This window comes from Lutjanus erythropterus, chromosome 15 (genome assembly GCF_056507025.1).
Source record: "Lutjanus erythropterus isolate fLutEry1 chromosome 15, fLutEry1.hap2, whole genome shotgun sequence".
NCBI classification, from domain to species: domain Eukaryota; kingdom Metazoa; phylum Chordata; class Actinopteri; order Lutjaniformes; family Lutjanidae; genus Lutjanus; species Lutjanus erythropterus.
In genome coordinates this window covers 25946813-25965886 of record NC_139331.1, presented here as the reverse complement: position 1 = coordinate 25965886, position 19074 = coordinate 25946813, and the positions used below count along the sequence as shown (strand labels likewise).

General features: G+C 39.9%; 2 protein-coding genes across 2 annotated transcripts in view; one reads left to right on the top strand and one right to left on the bottom strand.

Moving 5' to 3' along the window:
• The first annotated feature begins 236 nt into the window (after positions 1-236).
• On the top strand, positions 237-13014 carry LOC146314512 (NAD(P)H oxidoreductase RTN4IP1, mitochondrial-like). The gene is made up of 9 exons (XM_084738260.1): positions 237-856; positions 939-1090; positions 3097-3165; positions 4739-4863; positions 5929-5977; positions 6082-6218; positions 7552-7735; positions 10746-10841; positions 12454-13014. Exons 1-9 carry the CDS (start codon positions 550-552, stop codon positions 12655-12657), a joined length of 1323 nt encoding a protein of 440 aa, XP_084594386.1. The 5' UTR covers positions 237-549; the 3' UTR covers positions 12658-13014.
• A 1447-nt stretch (positions 13015-14461) lies between these two features.
• Positions 14462-19074, bottom strand: part of LOC146314511 (uncharacterized) — a 42834-nt gene continuing 38221 nt past the window's right edge. Inside the window, exons 21-23 of the mRNA XM_084738259.1 lie at positions 18228-18386; positions 16353-16515; positions 14462-15097 (exon numbers count right to left, since the gene is read on the bottom strand). Coding sequence (XP_084594385.1) covers positions 15009-15097; positions 16353-16515; positions 18228-18386 — 411 coding nt within the window. The 3' untranslated portion in view covers positions 14462-15008. The remainder of the gene's footprint in view (positions 15098-16352; positions 16516-18227; positions 18387-19074) is intronic.

The following is a 19074-nucleotide window of genomic DNA, read 5'->3' as shown; positions in this document are numbered from 1 at the left end:
AACAGAAAGTTTAGGGTTGACGACAAACAACAAATTAAAACACAATTTAAAAAAGAATAATTAAATTACCATCAACTTTACATATATAAAAAGTTTGTAAAATAAGTAAAGGTCTTAATTACTCCAAATAGTGTTAATAATATGTTTTTATTAGCATAATGAAACGTCAGAGCCATTCTTCAACTCTATTGGCCAGAAACTTTAGCTCCGGAATTCTGACATTCTGATTGGCTGAAGTTGTGAGTTGAAAGGTTAGCTTGTTATGTAGCCATCTAGCCGAAGAAGGGTGTGTTATATGCTGAATTTTGTAACTATGGTTCTCATTTCAGCTTAATGTGACACTCGATATTACACTTAACGTGCACAAACGCGTTGTCGCTTATTTATTTCACCCGTTATGTACGTTTGTACGTAAGTTTTGAGCGCTTGCGACCTGTGCATGCTAGCTCGGTAGCCACCTAGCTAGCCACCTAGCCAGCTAGCTCACTTAGTGACAGTGTCCTTCCAAATGACTTAATGAATTAAAAGCTTACCTCGGGGACGGTTTAAATGGGTTCTGTTAGAGCTATGGCATCGACCAGGCTCCTGTGTCTGTTCAGCGTGAGAGCAGCAGCAGCAGCAGGCTCGACCAAAACATTAGCCAGAGCAGGCTGGAGTGTGTGCCTCAGGAGAAATGTCTGCACTTCACCTTCAAGGCTCCAGAGCTGCATGTCAGCATGGGTCATTGATCAGTACGGTACTAACGAGGTGTTGAAGTACACGGAAGAAATGACCACCCCTATGGTCAGTTCTCCCAGTGAGGTGATGATTAAAGTTCATGCAGCCAGTCTCAACCCTCTTGATATCTCTATGAGGGGTAAGTGTTGCACAAATGTTCATTAAAAGCATTGTGAGCAACAGAGTCAGTGATTTGTACTCTTTGCTGTCTTCATTTTCAGGTGGTTATGGAGCTAAGTTGCTTAAGTTAAGAAGGAATCCAATGTCTGTGATGGACAATGGCAGTGAGTTTCCTCTGATTCTGGGTCGTGATGTGTCTGGTGTTGTGGTGGACTGTGGATCTGAGGTCACCCACTTTGTTCCAGGGGATGAGGTAGGAGCTGCACTGCACACATGTCATTAAGAAGAAAAAAAATCCAATATGCACATTGCTACTGGCACTGCCTGTAGGCACCTACGTCCTATCAGACTTAAACTGTGCTCCATGGCATTTACCCGTGTTCTCTCCTGACTAGATCCTTGTTTTTGTTGTATCAGCTCTGATGTACTTCGTTTTAGATAAAATGCAATGAAATTAAAATTGAAAGTGTAAATTATAGAAGATGCAATGTCATGCTAGGACTGGGCGATATGGATAAAATCCTTGCAATACATTGCAATGCTCTAATGTAGAAAATGTAGAGAAACAGATAAGACAAGATAACCAGACAGGGATGTCTTTTTTGTGGTTACTTGAGCAAATTGAATATCCAGGAAATCAATGGTCTTCATTATATTGATGCAAAAGTCATTTAAAAATCCCACATTGTCCTAAAACAGTCCTGCTCATTGACTTGCAAGACAGAGGCTCCTGGGATCCTGACCTTGTTAGGTTGTTGATCTGTGTGGTTCTGAGTTATTATAGTTTTGTATTTTGCATTTTTATTTCGTTATTAGTTTAGTTTTTTATTTATTATAATTTGATGGGTCTTTGTCAGGACTAAGATTTAAGAACCTCAGACTAGGTGTTACTATTAGAGATGCAACAATTAATCGAATGAGACAGTTCTCTGATTTCATCAACGCTGTAACCTACAACATTATTTTCATTCATTATCTGACGGCTGAGTGGGAGCGAACATTTGGAAAACCTGGAAAAGACTGTAGATGGAGTTGCCCTTTAACTAAGATGTTTTGTCACACCTATTTTTAGTTTCACTTAAGTTTTAGTTAACTAATATAACCTTGGGGGAGTCACACGACAATCAGGATAGAAAAAAGAAACTAGTGATGAAGTGCATAGTTTTACCTTTTCTAGACTGACTCTAGATGTGGACATAACTGGACTAATGTTAAGGCGTCATAAGTAGACTTTGTTTTGTTTACGCACAAACATTTTAAAGAAATAGGCACCATAGTTTAAATATCAAGGAAAAAATCATTGATGGTAATCACATTTCCTTTAGGCCTGAGCAATAAAACCATGTATCATCAGTAGACACTTCATCAATAGCAATAAGAAAATTGTTCAATAAAATGTTCAATAGTTTCACTTACTCACATGCATTAAATGCAAACCGCCATGCAAGCACACAACGAATACGCCTCAGCCTGTCATATCCCTCGATAATGGAGTCCAAACAGCCAATCATTTAACAGGTGTGTTGTTTGGTTGCAGCACCATCTTGACACAACAACAGAAACAGCGTGGAGTCAGAAAATGAGTGCAGACACTGAGGAAATTGTTAATGAAAAGGACAGGTCAGCTCACCAGAATGGAAGTGTATTTTTTATGTCTCCAAAGTCTAGTATCTGTGTGCCTTGTTAAATGAAGTGGTTCAAAGTAAGGCTGTTAAATTCAAAATAAGTTGGTTTGTTGTTTTTTGTTAAAAAGAGGGAACTAAAACAGTAAAAAAAACAGTATTGAAACATTTTATTATGACAAATTTTTCAAGATATATTGCCCAGCCCTAATTTATAACTTATATTGCCTGTCATCCTATCGCTCACCCCTGTAACACACACAACACGACAGTCAAGTCATTCACAGACTTTTTCTTGGAAGAAAGCAGTTGAACTGTTTCTGCTTGGTCATCACGGGTGTGATTCATCTTAATTAGAGATGTCTACTGTGCCGTCGCCCACATATTCACATTACTGTCTTTCAGACAAAAGTGCAATTATGCAAATTCAACTTAAATGTGATTAAATAACACGTACACATACAGTGTTCTAGTAATCTTGTTCCATCAGTGTAAAAATATCTTTGGAAATGACTAATGATAAGAAAGGGAACAGCTGAATAAGAGCTTAATAGCCGATTAACGAGATCCAGGGAGTGAGAGTAGGCGGTTAAATGGAGTCGTGTTCAGCATGTTAAATGTCATATTCGTGTTCCAGGTGTGGGCTGCTGTTCCCCCGTGGAAACAAGGCAGCCTGGCAGAATATGTGACTCTAACAGAGTATGAGGTGAGCTACAGAGCCAGCAGAGTTATATCATCGCAGTATGTTTTCATCACATCACAACTGACTGATGAACTGTGAGAGGGTTTATTACTTAACTGTCTTAAACTCAAGAGTGACTGTATCCATAGTCAGTGTATCACCTTCAGTATATGGTGGTCGGCACGCCAACAGTGTTGAGAAGCAGAGAGGAGAAGCGGTACAGGAGGTTAAGCAGCTGCTGTGGACAGGGTCAGCAATAAAACATATTTTCACCAGTGGTGGAAATTCTTCTCAAAAACTACTCAGGGTACTAGATACTTTTTAACAAAAGATAAAAGGTTTTGATATTAGATGAAATTGTACTGTATTTTTTTTTTTCACCGCTTTACTTTGCCATCAGAAGCCTTTTCTGACAGGAAACTCCTGTTATAAAAGCCAAATGTCGCTCTGTCCAAAGCAACCAGAGTCTATAGGCAACATCTGTAATTTTATTGCACACAGAACAGGAGTTGCTGGTCTACCGCTGCCTCGATCATTTAGTTTGTTTATGTTCCTGTGGAACTTTGGTGAATCTGAGCTCACCTTTTAAAACCATAAAGTCAATCAATAACACAAACTAACAGATAATTTTTTAGGTAGATCTTTTTTTAAGTGGGTGAAGTGGCTTAGCTGCCGTGCTGTTGCTCCTCTCTGCTTCTCCAAACTGGGGGTGTGCCGACTGCCAGTGGGGATAAAAATGGTTAATCATGAATCAATTAACTGCTGTTAAGAATTTAACAGTTTAAAAATATGTTAACTGACAGTGAATGTTTTGTGTGCCGTTTCTCCAGAGCTCACAGGTTTTTGGTTTGATGTGCTTGTTAGTCTAGAAATGTCAGTGTTTGTTGGTGCCACTTGTTGAATGAGTCCAGACAGACAAGAGCGGCTGTTTGAAGCAAAAGCCTAATTTCTTTATTATTCTGTTCATTTAAGTTGCTCATGAATTAATATTTCACATAACTGATGTGTTGCTACAATTGCTCAAAGAGAAATTAAACTGAGGAAAACAAAATACACGTTTTTATTAATTGTCAGTGATGAATAATTGATTATTAATGTGTTCAGCTATCAGTTAAGGAAAATGCACACAATTTGCAACCCTAGTAGGTAGTATGAGTACCTCATATAACCCTAGTTAAAAAAAAAATCAGAATCATCCCTTTAAAACTAATTTGCATTTCCTGTCAGTATGTTTTGAACCAAACAGAAAGAGTTGATTTATAGAGCTCTCATGGGAGTTGTAAAAGAATTTTTGAACAAAAGTTTGGAAGAAGTGCACCCTGTTATGTAATCCTGCAGTGTATGAGGTAATTAGGATTAAGTTTGTTTGGTCCAGAGGAGCCACTGTGGCAGCAATTACAGCGACACACAAATTGCCCTCTATTTTCTTGCTGTATTGTGCTTAATTTATTCAGCAGCTCTGAGCTAGCTGCCCTCGGAGCCGCTCTGCTGATTAGACTGAGCTTTTAAACTGATAATTAAAAAGGTTGTTGACATTTTGATATAGTTCTTACTTTTGACATTGTCTGTCTGTGTGGCTGGCTTTATTTTCTTGCAGGTGTCCCACAAGCCAAAATCATTGAGTCACACAGAGGCAGCATCCATCCCCTACGTTGCCAACACTGCCATGTCTGCACTTGTCAATGCAGGGGGTCTGTGCAGAGACAGCTCTTCAAATAAAAGGCAAGCACTAGCCTGATCTTGGATAACGTTGTATTAAATCCTTCTATTCAGGTGAAAAAAGTAAGAAGTTTTCAATTCCTGAGTTTTAAATACAACCCCAGTTCCAAAAAAGTTGGGGCATTGTATAAAACGAAAATAAAAACAGAATTTTCTTGTAACAACACTCAGTAAACATTTGGGAATTGAGGACACTAATTGCATTATTTGACTGCAGGCAGGTCAGTTTTGTACCTGAACTCTTTCACTACGAAGACACGCTGTTGTAACATGCAGAAAGTGTCTTGGCAGCGTCTTGCTGAAATGAGCAGTGGCATTTCTGAAGAAGACTTCGTCTGGATGGCAGCATGTGTTGCTCCAAATTATATCTACATGTAAACACATGCCTTATTCACACTCTGCTTTGCATGGGCCTGTCTCAGATGAGCTTAGGCCCTACAGAAATCTGCCACATTTCTGGATTTTGTCGATCTATGACTTTCTGTTTGCATGGTAGAGTCTTAATTTGCATTTGTAGGTGATGCGACAAACTGTGTTTACTGGCGAAGGTCCAAACGTTTTTGGAATGTGTTGCAGGCATAAAACTGAGAATGAGCGTATATTTACAAAAACAATAAAGTTAATCAGCTTAAAGATGAAATATTTTGTCTTTGTACTGTGTTCAATTGAATACAGCTCAAATCAATGCATTACATTTTCATCAGTCACATGCATTAATTCTTCTAGGTTGTGTTATTTTTCTGTTAAATCAGCTCAGTCTTGCAGACCTGTACTTTGATAAGATAACTTTTTCATGACATTCATTTCCGTGGTGAAATTGGTCTTTTTCATTCTAATTGGCGTCAAAAAATGGTTTAAAATCATGCCTTTAACCCACAGACTGTAAAAATTTAACCTGATGTGTAATCTAATGGAACTTTCACTCCCCTTAAAATGTAATAGCTTCCAATCCTGCGAATCCCTTTTTCTTTTTTTTCACCCCCTGAGGCTTCGGCTTCTTTTAGCTTCACTTAAATGAGTCACGCGGTAATTGAATGACCCTGTGGTTGCTGGGGTTTCTCTTCCCAGAGTTTTGATCACTGGAGGATCTGGAGGTGTTGGAACATTCTCTATTCAGGTGAGGCAAACTGTATGTTTGACTCTTTTAAACCCTGCATGAATGTAAGCCTGCTTGCTGTGTATGTGTGTATATTTCTGTTTCATTCCTCTGTGTGCTGTCAGTTATTGAAGGCCTGGGGCGCCCACGTAACCGTTACCTGCTCTCAGAACGCCGAAGGTCTTGTTAGAGGGCTGGGGGCCGACGAGGTGGTGGACTACACAGCGGGAGACGCGGCTGAACAGCTGGAGATGATGGAGAAGTATGTATTGTTGCCACGAAAAGCAACCAGACTGTCAAATGATACAGTGCATTATGCTAAACTGGTGACATTGTATAGTTTTTATTTAAAAAACAGACCAGAGCAGAATGTTCTTTACTAGCCTCAGGGTCAGACTCTAATGTTGTATCATTAGAGTCAGTGCCAGTCCAATAGAGGTGCTAATGAAAAGGAATCATCCAGGACTGCGAGAATTGCGTGTACTTCTCCCCTTTAAACACCCCTAAATGTGGTAAACATCTTCCTGTCAGCATTGCACAACTGCTCGCTGACTCGCTTTCTAGTTTCCATGGAGACCAGGGCTCAAGGCCTGGGTGGACGCTGGCTCAACCCTCTCCTCGCCCCCAAAATAAAATGAGCAAATCCTGGATTTAGCTTGAAGACAAAACAGTGTTTTTTTTTCCAAGCTTACTCTTTAAATCAGAGGTGATAAACATGCAAAGCTCTTATGACTACACTGAACAGAAACAGAAACGTAACACATGTTGTTTTTGCTACCATTTTTCGAAGGTTTAAGTAAAATATCTCAGACTTCTGTGCACACATTTCTCTCAAATTTTGTTAAAAAAAACATGTTAAAATCTGTGCCATGAATTGCATATACAAGGTGTAATGCAAAGACTGTGAAGATATGTAATTAGAAACACACTCAGAAGTTGCATATGTGACATTAGGACTTTTTTCTCCTAAAGCTGCTGAAGCTAAGATGCCTAAGTGTTTCTGTACCGAGACATAATCACACAAACCACATGTCTTGCTCGTTCTGTCGCTTCCTACCTGATAAAAGAACGCTGGATTAAACACCTCGGGTAAGATGACGTTACAAGGGACGGCCATGTTGGTGTTTGTGACGTATATTGTGCAAGACGAGAGATGTAGCTCACTGAGGAGCTTCACATAAAACTAAACAAAACTTAAGACAAACGTCCCACACACTTTGACTTTCTTGTCGTGTAAAATTAACTTTTAAATGAACTTTTTAGAGTGTCCTTGTCACCACTGCAACAACCATACTGTTATTCAGCATCTCTGTATATCCTGTGCTGCCTGTCAGGTGGATGGATTATCTTGGCAAAGGAGAGGTACTTACTAAAACATATTTTAACATATTTATAAGCAAGAATTGAGACAAATAAGCCATTTGCAATCGCAGAAGTCTGATATCTTTTTCTTCAACTCGTTGAAAAATGGGACCAAAAAGTTTGTTGAGGATACTGACTGGCTATGAAGTGTGTGTATGTGTCAGTATTTTTCAGTTCTTTTTTGTTCACCAGAGTTTGTCTTACATTTGAAAGTCTGTGGTCTCTTTCCTCAGGTTTGATGTGATTTTGGACAGTGTTGGTGGGGAAACAGAGCAGTGGGCGAAGGACCTGCTGAAGCCCTGGTCTGGGGCAAAGTACGTCACACTGGTTACTCCATTACTCCTCAACACCGACTCCATGGGCCTGCTGGACGGGACATTTAACGCTGTATTCACCCTGAATAGCAAACTCATACAGGTAAATATAAGCAAACCAAACACCGATATGAAAGATTATACCGTTGTTTATGTTCTGAGATCCTCCACCTCCGCCTCGTCTCGCAAACATGATGTTCATTGCCCTGCTGTTTATTTTGATTATAAAATGCTTCGAGTCTGGTATTTCCCTTTATGCCATTACTCCATGGGTGTGGACCACAGGTGCTCCTGAGCTGAAATGAACTCTTGTTTGTCAGTGGGATGGAAAATTGGAAATGCAGCATTGTGTAATGGGTAAACACCTGTTCCAGCCAGTCGAAGTTTTTGTTTAATTTCCATTCAGTTGATCAGATGGAGTTTAGCTGAAGCAGGGAGGGAGAAGTCATGCAATAACTTGACTTCATAGCTTCGTCTCCCTTCTCTACAGGTTATGCTTGAGCTGTAGAAATATACCCTGAGGGGTGTAATAAATTTAATCGTGTCTAGGTGAGGAGAGAATTTGAGCGTTAAGAGTCCCTGCGTGTGTGTCTGTGTGTGTGTGAGCCTCGTGTCGTCCCTCCAGCTGCTCTGTTAGCGGAGAGCCTGTATAATGAGGGTAGTGGGTGAGTAGATGAGGACAGGGTGGAGCTGCTCTGGGGACTGAGTCAAGTTGTCCTGGGCGGTGCAGGCAGTGGTGACAGCACGGCTGGCGGTGTTGGCTATGTGTGGATGAGTGTGTGTGTGTGTGTGTGTGTGTGCGTGTGTTTGCTGCTGAACCAGCAGTATTTGGTGTTTGCCGGGGGGGAGATAGTCGGCTACAATCTGCACAAATACCAGTGTTTGTGTGTTTCTTGCCAAGCCTCCGGGCCCCTTTGTCCGCGGGAGCAGCCAGCTGGTCAGTTTGTTGGGGCTAAGCCACAGCAGTCACACCCTCAGCGCCCGGCTCGCACCGGACAGCTCAGCCCCTTCACCTGGGAGATCACAGCGCGACTGAGCCCTCTAGTGTTCAACTTGTTGGCAGCACTGACTGATCAGGAAGAATTTGTCATAATCTATTTTTTTTTTTTTCAAGCAAGCAGGGATAGATTTACCAAAGGCTAAAAGGTGTGTCTAATTGATGCCACATAATAAGATACAGCATTATGATCAAATATCAAGCAGGGTTAAATTTCAGGATTAGGACATGGGACCTCCTTTCTGTCTTTGTTTCTTTCTCTCTGGTGCACCATTATCGGAAGTCTGTGTTTCTTTTTGCAACACAATTAAATCGGTGCAACAAAATACCTGTTTTTAGTAGATGGATTACGTTTCTAGGAACAACCAAAACAGTTACCAGAAAAGATCGACACAGAGGGATTATTAGAAGTGATTTATAAAAATCACAGTAATAAGAGAGATTCAGTTATTTTTGTCAGCTCACACTGAGAGAAGTGCTATATAAACTGAGGCTGCACAATTTGGTAAAAAAAAGTCATATTGTGATTATTTTGACTGAAATATGTGATACAGTTAGTGGAAATGATCACTTTTGCATTACAATGTTCATGTTCACTGAAGAAAAAATACTATTAAAATCATGATGATGATCATCCATGAAGCACTGCAGTGCCTCACTATAATGCTGTTTTTAATCTTGTTGTGACTCTGGATATTTCACTTGGCCGTACTGCAGTTTTATTGCAGTTATGATTAATTATGCAGCCTTAGTATAAACTAGGGGTGTGACAATACCAAAAACCCAAGGTACGATAATATTACACTAAAAAGATCAAAATATCCTGACCTAGTCTGATGTGTTTTGTTTGTATTAAATTTGTTTTTCTTTTTAACTTAAAAGTGCTTCTGCTTTCCATCCTTAAATAATATAAAAGCAGCTGTCGTGCAAAGAATGTGCATGAATTGTCTTTGGCAATGAATACTGAAAGCAACAGTCTGCAGGGTTCATTTTATAAAATAATATAAGAATCATAAAATAATTAACCATGTAATATCATGATAGATATCATCACAGTCCAGTATGCTGTAAAGACACAGGACATACTGCTACATCTGTAGTATCAACCTGTATTGTTTGTAGAGATGTTCCAATATCATTTTTACCTTCCTGATTGCGATACTGATACCCAAACTTTGTGAATCAGCTGATATAGAGCACCTACATGATACCAGTGTGTTAAAAAAAAAAAAAAAAAAGAATGAATGCCATAGCACATGACTTTGCCATGCAGGACGCTGCTGGGAAGTAGCAGAGTCCTCTGTCAGGGTTAATAAGTTTAGCGCTGCAACTATTGATTGTTTTCTTTTTTGATTAATATGTTGATTGTTTTCTTGATTAACCAATTAGTTGTTTGATCAATAAAATTGCAGATAATGGTGAAAAATGTCAGTCAGTGTAATCCCAAGATGGTGTTCTCAGTTGGAAGTTGGAATCAGAGAATTTATTTATTTTTTCCTGAAGAAAAATCCTCAGATGGAGTAATCAGTTATCAAAATAGTTGGCCATTAATGTAATATCTCACAACTAATAGATTAATTGTTGCAGTCCAAAATAAGTTTTGTGGAGTCTTGTGCTCGCTGATATGAACAATGAAGTCACACAATGACACAAACTGATTGAGGAAGTTGTAGATCAGCTACTTCCATGTTCTGTGAGGTAAAATTACTGATTTTCCTGTGGAGTTTGGTTTATTTAGAGAGGGTGATATTTGGCTTCTGTAACGGCGGTAAAGGCTGTGTGACAGCAGAGTAAAGCAGTGAAAGTATTCAAAATATAGCACACACTAAAACTGATTTTTTTTTTTAAGGTGAAAGTGGCTAAAATACCTTTTTGCTGCTGATCCTACAGCAGTAGATTGTTTAGTTTCCATACTGGTATTCATCTCTGCCTCCCCAAAGTGGGGCCGTGCTGATTGGCCTCCACTGTTGGTAACACTCTGACTGTGGACAACTACCTTAGAGATCAAGTTCGGACCGGAGACCTTTGTATGCTGACTTCATTAATAGCCACTCTTGTGTGGGGTGCAGACCTCCCTGACTTCTTATTGTTGCCTCCGTTTCTGTTTGCCTCTCAGAACCTGATCTCAAGTGGAGTCTTCTACCGGTGGGGATTTTATGCTCCAGATGGGCCCGCCCTGGATGAGGTCAGCAAGCTGGTGGATGCTGGGAAGGTACTGTATCGCCTGATTACTGATATCATACATGCAGGCGTACTTGTCATTCAGAACTACAGAAAGGGGAGATGGAAATCAGCTCATTTGCACACCAGTCACAGTCTGAGAGTGAAATTCATGCAGCTCATACGTGCTTGTATGATCTCCATGGCATCCATCAGTGAATATGAACATACCAGGGATTCCACACATGCCTGTGTTCAAGGCTCCCCTGTGGCTTTGTTAAGGAGTGAGCATCGTATTCCTGCTGTGCTGGTTGGTCGGTTGGAGGCGTGCACGCTCGGCCGCTGGGCGATTGAGTCAGGCGCCAGGAGACGGTGAATGGATTTTTGAACAGTGCTGAGCAGCCATTCGCAAAAGCGTGCGGGACCTCTGTCCTATTGTCTCGGGGGCTTACGGCGAGCGGCACACTCAGACCAGTGGCGGGAAGCTGCGGACACACACAGCCCCTCCACCACCCACGCACAAAACACACACACACACATGCACACTCTCTCTGCGTGTCCTATTCTCAGTCAGGAGCGTGGATGGTTTCCAGTGTGACGCCACTGCGCTCCCCATTCATTGTTACCGACAAGAGATGCTGACCAGAATAACAAGCCTGGCTGCTCACGCTGGGGGACTATCACAGGATTGTCCAGCCTCATCACATTCTGAACCCCTCCCTCACCTTTTTTTTTTTTCCACATTTGCAGCTATGAAAGCAGAGATGATGTAGCATTAGCAGCTTGTGGATATTTGCTTGTCTAAAATGATTAAATATGATTAATGTAATTGGACCAAATAACAGTCTAATCATTTTACATCTGGGTCCATTAGATCTGAAAATAGTCAGTTCATTTTGTCTGGTTTGGAGCACTCAGAGGGATAGTTTGGATTATTTGAAGTGTTTGAGTTACTTATTAGGGATGTCGATGACTAATTGATTAATTGCTGTTAAGATCTTAACTGATTAAATATGTATTAATAGATAATCACCTCATTTGACTGTTTTGGCTTGGAGGCATTTTTTTTGACTAAGGAACCTTAAAATTAGCAAAAACTAATATTGTATGACCCTGGTGTTTTGAAAGGACAGTTCAAATTCCTGGAAGTTACACAATAATACAAGCTAACTAACTGATCAAGGCAGCAGTGTGTTCTGCGATTGTAAAGTTACAGATTTTTGGAGTTTGGTGGGTTTGAAGAGAGTGATATTTGGCTTATAAAACGGTGGTTTCCTGTCCAGAAAGGTTGTATGATGGCAAAGTAAAGCAGAGAAAATATTCTTAATACAGTCTGCATTTAAACCGATATTGATTTTTCTTTTAGGTGGCTAAAATACCTTTTGTTGCTGACCCTGTCCCTTTAATGCATCGAGTTTACCCTGTCAGCACAATTTAGAAAGCACAGGTTGTCACAGAAATATATATATGCAAGTGACTCATTTGTCAACTCTAATCCTACTGTCTAATAAAGCAGTCCACCCATCCATTTCCCCATCCCATTAAAACAAATTACCCCATGTCTGATATGCTGAACGTTTTAAATCTGATCTCTTAATTGTTTCCTGACTTGCTTCCTGATTTGAAGCTCACATTCGTGATATTTTTCTGCTGCTTCATCACAGATCCTGCCAGTCGTGGAGGCCCAGTTTCCGTTCACCCAGGTGCCCCAGGCTTTCCAGAAGTTGGAGGAGGGCCACGCCAGAGGGAAGACAGTGGTCAGGGTGGCTGAAGAGGATGATAGACAGGTCGAAGAGCTGGTGCAGAACGGCTGCACGGAGACCGCAGAGTCGGAGCAGGAAGTGCAAGAAACAGCCAAACAAAACTAAAGACAGTTGGAGGAGTGCTCTAATTCTTTTCACCTTTTCAAGGCTACTCCTGACAGCAGCAGCAGCAGACTATATTATTCAAAGAGTTTGGAGGTGCTGCTGTTTTGCTGCAGACTACAAGTGTGACCCGAGCTTGTAATGGGAGTCTGCCAAAGACTGTTCTTGTTAAAGCTTTCGCCCTCATGTGCCGTCTTGACGTTTTTACAAGGTGCTTGAGTTATGCTGTGTTCATTGTCATGGTGAAGTTATTATAATTACCAACTGCAGGCTAATAAATACCAGGTCAGCATCCAGCTGGTAATTACAACTAGGCAGCTTCCTAATTACAAGGAGTTACATGATTAAAAAATGTCTGTTGCGAACACAGTCAGCTGGAGACGTTTATCAATAAGTGTGTTCACTCTTCAGTACCAGGTGAGGCAGAAGCAGCACGATGAGTTGGGTAATTATTTGCATTATTTGAGTTGTTTGACAGCTTCCCTGATCACTTCTTATTGAGACTTTTTACACGTCTTTTTTTTGTGTGTTATGTTTTGTTGTTTGAACTCCGGGAAGACTAGCTGCTGCCTTGGTGCCAGATCCAAATATAAACAACAAAAAAATAGAAATCAGTACTTTTGTTTTTGCTCCCTTTTTGAAGGGAAAGATCTAAGGCGTCTTCTGCGCACACAAAATGTTTATTTCTCTGAAATTTTGTTCACAAATTTGTTAAAGTCCGTGTCAGTGAGCACTTCTCCTTTGCCAAGATAATCCATCCACCTGACTGGTGTGGCGTACAGAGATGCTCAACGCCAGGATTATGACACAGGTGGACTTGGACTGATCACAATAAAACGCCACTCTTAAATGTGCAGTCTAATCTTGGAAAAAAAAAAACATTTATTAGGCACTGAACTAATTTACATAATGCTAAAGATATCACTTTTTTCCCCCAGGAGGGCAGAGTCATGACCTGCCCTCCTCTGCCTTTGATTGGCTTACCCTGATAGTCTTACCCTAATGCGTCTCGACCACAAGCGACTCAACATGCATTTTTTAACTCTAAAAGGCAGAGTGAGCTGATCTTTGGCGATCTCCCTTCATTTTACCCAACAGCTGGGAAACAAACACTTCTTGCAGTATTTATTTGTACTTTGTACCTTTACTGCAACTAGACAACTTCACAGCATCTCTTCACCGCCGTTTTCTTTTGATATTTGTGAATCTTCCTGCACAAAAAAAGTTTGGCTGCTGATTTGCTGCTGGACGCTTTGAAATGCAAAGACGAGACTGAGCCTATATCAACACGCTGACGTGATGTTTGCAGTCTAGACAAGGAGTTACACTAACTAGTCACTCCTCAGGCCTCAACCAAACAAAACCAACCAATGAAGACAAGAACTACTCGCCAGTCAGAGGCAGAGTAGGTCCTCCTGGATGAAAAAAAATATATATGTGTAGCTCTGTGTTAAATAGCCATAGCTAGATGCCTAATAATTTTGTTTTTCAAGATAACAAGGCACATTTTAGAGTGGCCTTTTATCGTGACCAGTCCAAGACACACCTGAGAAGTAATCTATGAAAGAATTGAGAGAAATAAACCTTTTGTGTGCCTTATTTTTTTAACTTCAGCTCATGAAAATGGGAGCATCAACAAAAGTGTTGCATTTATATTTTTGTTGAGTGTAAATTTAAAAAGTATGCACACTGTAACCATCTTTCCCACCACCATGTTGCATCTAACATTATGTGAATGCAGCACACAGTAAGTGAGCTATACAAATGTTCACCGTTCAGCAGTTTGGGAAAAACAAAGCAATGGAGCTTCAAATCTGAAGCATTTAGTCTGTACATTGTTGTCAAGTGCAGCTCAAGCTACTGTACAATGTATATAAGAAATATATTGACAAAAATACTTTTATTATTCTGAAAACAAGAGTTGTGTGCTGTAAAGTTTTGATTAAACAAAGAAAAAAAAGACATTTCGAGAGAAACTGTATATTTTTTGTTTCCTCATGTTGCATGCAGCTGGAAAGTAAAGGTATTATATAACATGACATTGCATAAAAATATAAGTGTTAACACTGTTTAAGTTAATTAACATCAGGCAAACAGATTTATTCCATGAAAAGACACAAAATAAACATTAAGATCTATTACCAAAAGACGTTCATGTGTAGTAATACATTCATCCATAGCGCTCCACGTTGACCTCGTTGTGGGAAATTTGTACAGTTCTCCTGCAGCAACGGTTGATCATCTCCGATTAAGTACCTCGTCCTTGAGAACTTGTCTTGCAGCAGCATAACAGAGCCTCTCGTGGAGCTGCGAGTCTGATAATATGAGGGATCCAGTCCAGCAGCTCGTTATTTTCATATAATCTCCACATCCCACCGTTGTTGTAGTTTGATTGGATCAAGTGTGTTTAGAATCACTTGGTTTTTGTCGTAGTGGTGGCCACCTGAAACAAAAAGATGTTTTCTCGTTTAAAGGAGCAATAAAAATGAGCAGAGCCACAGTAAGTTGATCAGCTGTTTATAACTGTCTGTTGTCTGTTAATGCAAAGTTAAACGTGTTATCCTGAAAACAGAAGCCCCCTGCTCTGAAGTTTATTGACTGCTGATTGCTCAATTTAACCGTTACAAACATCTACACTTAAAAGATTAATGATATCTGACGAAACACAATTTCCCAGAGTCTGCAAATTACTTTTTTTGTCCAACCAACCAAAAAGTCTTCATTTACTGTCATAAATGACAAAGAAAGGCAGCAAATCCTCAATTCGAAGAAGCTCTAACAAGCAGATGTTTGACATTTCTACTTGAAAAATGACAAATGATTAACCAATCATATTAAATGTTTGGCAATTCCGACTGACTAATCAGCTAATCAATGCAGCTCTAATTATTCTTTTGATAAATTCTCAAGTCAGTTAGGTGTTTTTTAATTTACTGCGACTGGGATGAATTCATATTAAATATTGTAATATATATACTGTAGGTTATTAAATATAAATGTTAAATGTTACATTTTGTGGTAATGTCAATTTAGTTTTTCCTTCATTTCATTTAAAGTATAATATCCAGAATACTGTGCATCTCAGTGCAGTGAATGATAGTTTGTACACTGACATTATTTAGTCCACCAGGTGTCACTAATTGACAGTCATGATAACACATCCACCACACACACACACACACACACACTCCGTTTTCAGTTTAAGTGAAACTCTAAAACACACGGACGTCAGGCTCAGTGTCACTGTTCTACTGTTGGTAACAGTGTGAACAAAAACGATTTAATTAATGAGGATAAGGTGCATCCTGACTAACAGACGTCTGATATCTCTGAGGAAAATGAACACATGTTGCATTTAAAACAAACTGGGAACATAAATAATACTCGAAAATAGAATTAGAATTTGCTTTAATGTCCTTCAGCAGCAGGTGTGTGAATTAAACTCTTAAGATTTAACAATAAAACTCTGGACAGAAAGTGTTTGGAAGGTCGACTGGCACTGAACTTTTATATAACCTTGAAAGGTTTCACTGTGATCATGAAAAGATTCAGACATCTGGAACCTCTGTGGAAAATCCGTCCCAGCTGCTGCTCGTGGCACCATCCAGCTAACCAAGGTCTGCTTTGCAAAGCGTGAACACTACGAGTAAGAGAAGTTTTCTTTAAAGACTTAAGGTGTACGTGTCATGAATACTCACCTTTGACTTCCAGGACCAGATCGGGGCTGGGCGTGTAGCGGATGAAGCCCTCGGGCGTGACGCTCCAGAGGTGGCCTTGGTTGTTTGGCTCAGTGGTGAGACCCACGCGGCTTCCTGCCATCGTCACGCTGCCAGTGGGACTCATGCAGCACTCCTCCAGCAGCTGCGCACACAGAAGGACGAGCATATAACCAGTGTCTAATATGAAATAAATTGGCTCTTGTTTAAAAGTTTTGCCTCACATGGACGCAGACCAAGGATCTGCAACCTCTCAAAACCTCTCAAAGAAAAAAAAAAAAATCTCTCTGGAGCTACTATTATTAAATTCTCTCTTATCCTCTGAGACTTTTCTTTTAGAGGAGAAGGCACTGAGCAACTGACGCAGACGCTGACGCACATTTTAATTTGCAAAATTTTGCAGATCAGGTTGCAGATCGCTGGTACAGACAGCGATGGAGGAAGTATTCAGATCCTTTATCCAAGTAAAAGTAGTAATACCTCCCTGTAAAAATACTCATTACTCGTTAATGTTATAGGTGAGAGTTGAGAAAATGTTTTCACTGAAAGACCAGCAAATGTTATGAAAAGCCCGCTCCATCCCACAGGACCCCGCCAGGCTGCCCTCTGGCGACGTTCATACACGAGGCTGTTTGTCTACTAAACTCTGACCTCCATACATACTGATCTGCCACCGGCCTGAGCTTTTTACTACACCTGGCAGAAAAAATGCCCCTCAGGGATAAACAGTTTTTGGAACTGAATATAGTGAGAAATACCTTCACCATTACCCAGAGCTTAGAGTGAAGTGTCCAAATTAACAAATAAAATAATTAGAACGAAAAGTGGCAAATCCTCTCATTTGAGAAAGAGTCCTTGAAATGTTTTCACATAAAAAAAAAAGACAAACAATTACTGAAGCAGTTGCCAATTAATTTTCTGTCAATCAAATAGTAAGCAAAACATTTTTTTTTTATAAACTTTTCATATCATTCTAGTAACTGAAACAATCAAATAATTGTTATGAAGTAAAAATTAAAATATTTCCCTCTGAATTGTAGTGGAATAGAAGCAGAAAGCAGAAAACAAAAGACTTAGTATATGTACTATTCATACTTGAGTAAATGTATTTAATTACATCCCACCCCTGGATATAGACTTTACGGCAGATCAACGGACCAGTGTTTAATGTGATGTGGAAGGTTTGTGGTTAAAGATGGTGTTGAGCGTCTTTTTGTTACCTCAGCAGAAGAAGATGCACTGAGTTTATGTTGTTGTACTCAGGTCTGTGGTGCAACAGTCCAGTTTCAGGGGGTCCTTTCATACCTACCTTGTTTGGTCCGGACTTTGGGATTTTTCAGTTTGATCTTAACCGAAATTACCGATGTGAAACCTCTCCGAACCTCAGTCGAACCTTGGTTGGACCGAGAAAGGTTTCTTTCTGATGTAAAAAGTTTTTTTTTTCTGGATGATTTGGACTTTTAGACCAATTTCAGCAAGTTATACTGGAATCAGTATAATAATCACCAGAATCAGAAAAAGAAAACACTGCATCAAAACAAAGTGTCACACACGTTTGTGGTTGTGTATGGGGAGAAGAGGAGACCAGATTTTTAATTGACACCTGTAAACCAAAACTAACCACATGAAATGTTACAATGTGATAAAACCACAAACCTTCTTTTGAACTTTTAGCTATGAAAAGGCTCTTTGTCTTGTCTTTTGCTCGACCTGCTTTGGACCTGGTCTTTTTGATTCTGATTAGATTTGTTCTGACTGATTAAAATGTTCAGGGCTGCAGCACTGGTCGAACCTGTTAGTCTCCTTACAAATCAAACACCACTTTTTTTAGCACAGTAATAATGATGATACTGTCACCTTGCAGTGGAGATGACCATGCTGGTAGAACCAGATCTGCTCGAATCCGTCCGTCTCCTCCGTTTCTTGGATCCGCATCAGTTTGACATCGTCCAAATCTCCAGTCACTGACATCATGAGCCCCGTCTGTCTGTTCCTTAAACGGAAGTGCGCCTGCTTCTGCTCAGAAAACACACATGAACAGACACATATGATCAGTCTGATGATCAGTTTTTAAAGAATATGTCAATGAAATGTTAAGTTTGGATTTTGAAGCGAGCTATTCTCAGCGCCACACAAACCAATCTGGCAAAGTTCAATATCAGACTTCAAGGTGAGTCAAACAAAGCTTGAAAATTATGTTTTTTACTTTTATTCATCAGGATTACTCTGATTTTCACATCGGAGCTTAAAGATCATTATTTTCCACCAAACAAATACACTTTGATGATACTTAAATAATTACAAAACCAGCTGCGGCAAAGGTCAATGACAAAATTAGCTAAAATATGTTGGCTGTTCATGCCTGCATTGTGTAATCCAGGGGTCGGCAACTTTTGCCATCAAAAGAGACATATTTTCTGCAGCCACTACTATTAAAATCTCTATTTTTCTCTCACATTCTTTTCTTCAGATTTGGCATCCACAGCCTCAGGAGACATAACACTGGCCACAAGGAAAATTAGAAGAAAAGTGCTTTTATATGCATCATAACCTTCAGAGGAAAAGGTTATGACGCACATTTTAGGTGATGAACTGTTTGTGTTGTTGTTGTGTGGTCTGAAAACAATTTGGTTCAACATACTTCAAGTCCCTACTTCCCTTTTCCGTGCACTTTGGAAACAGAAAGAGTTGTACTAGAAACCCC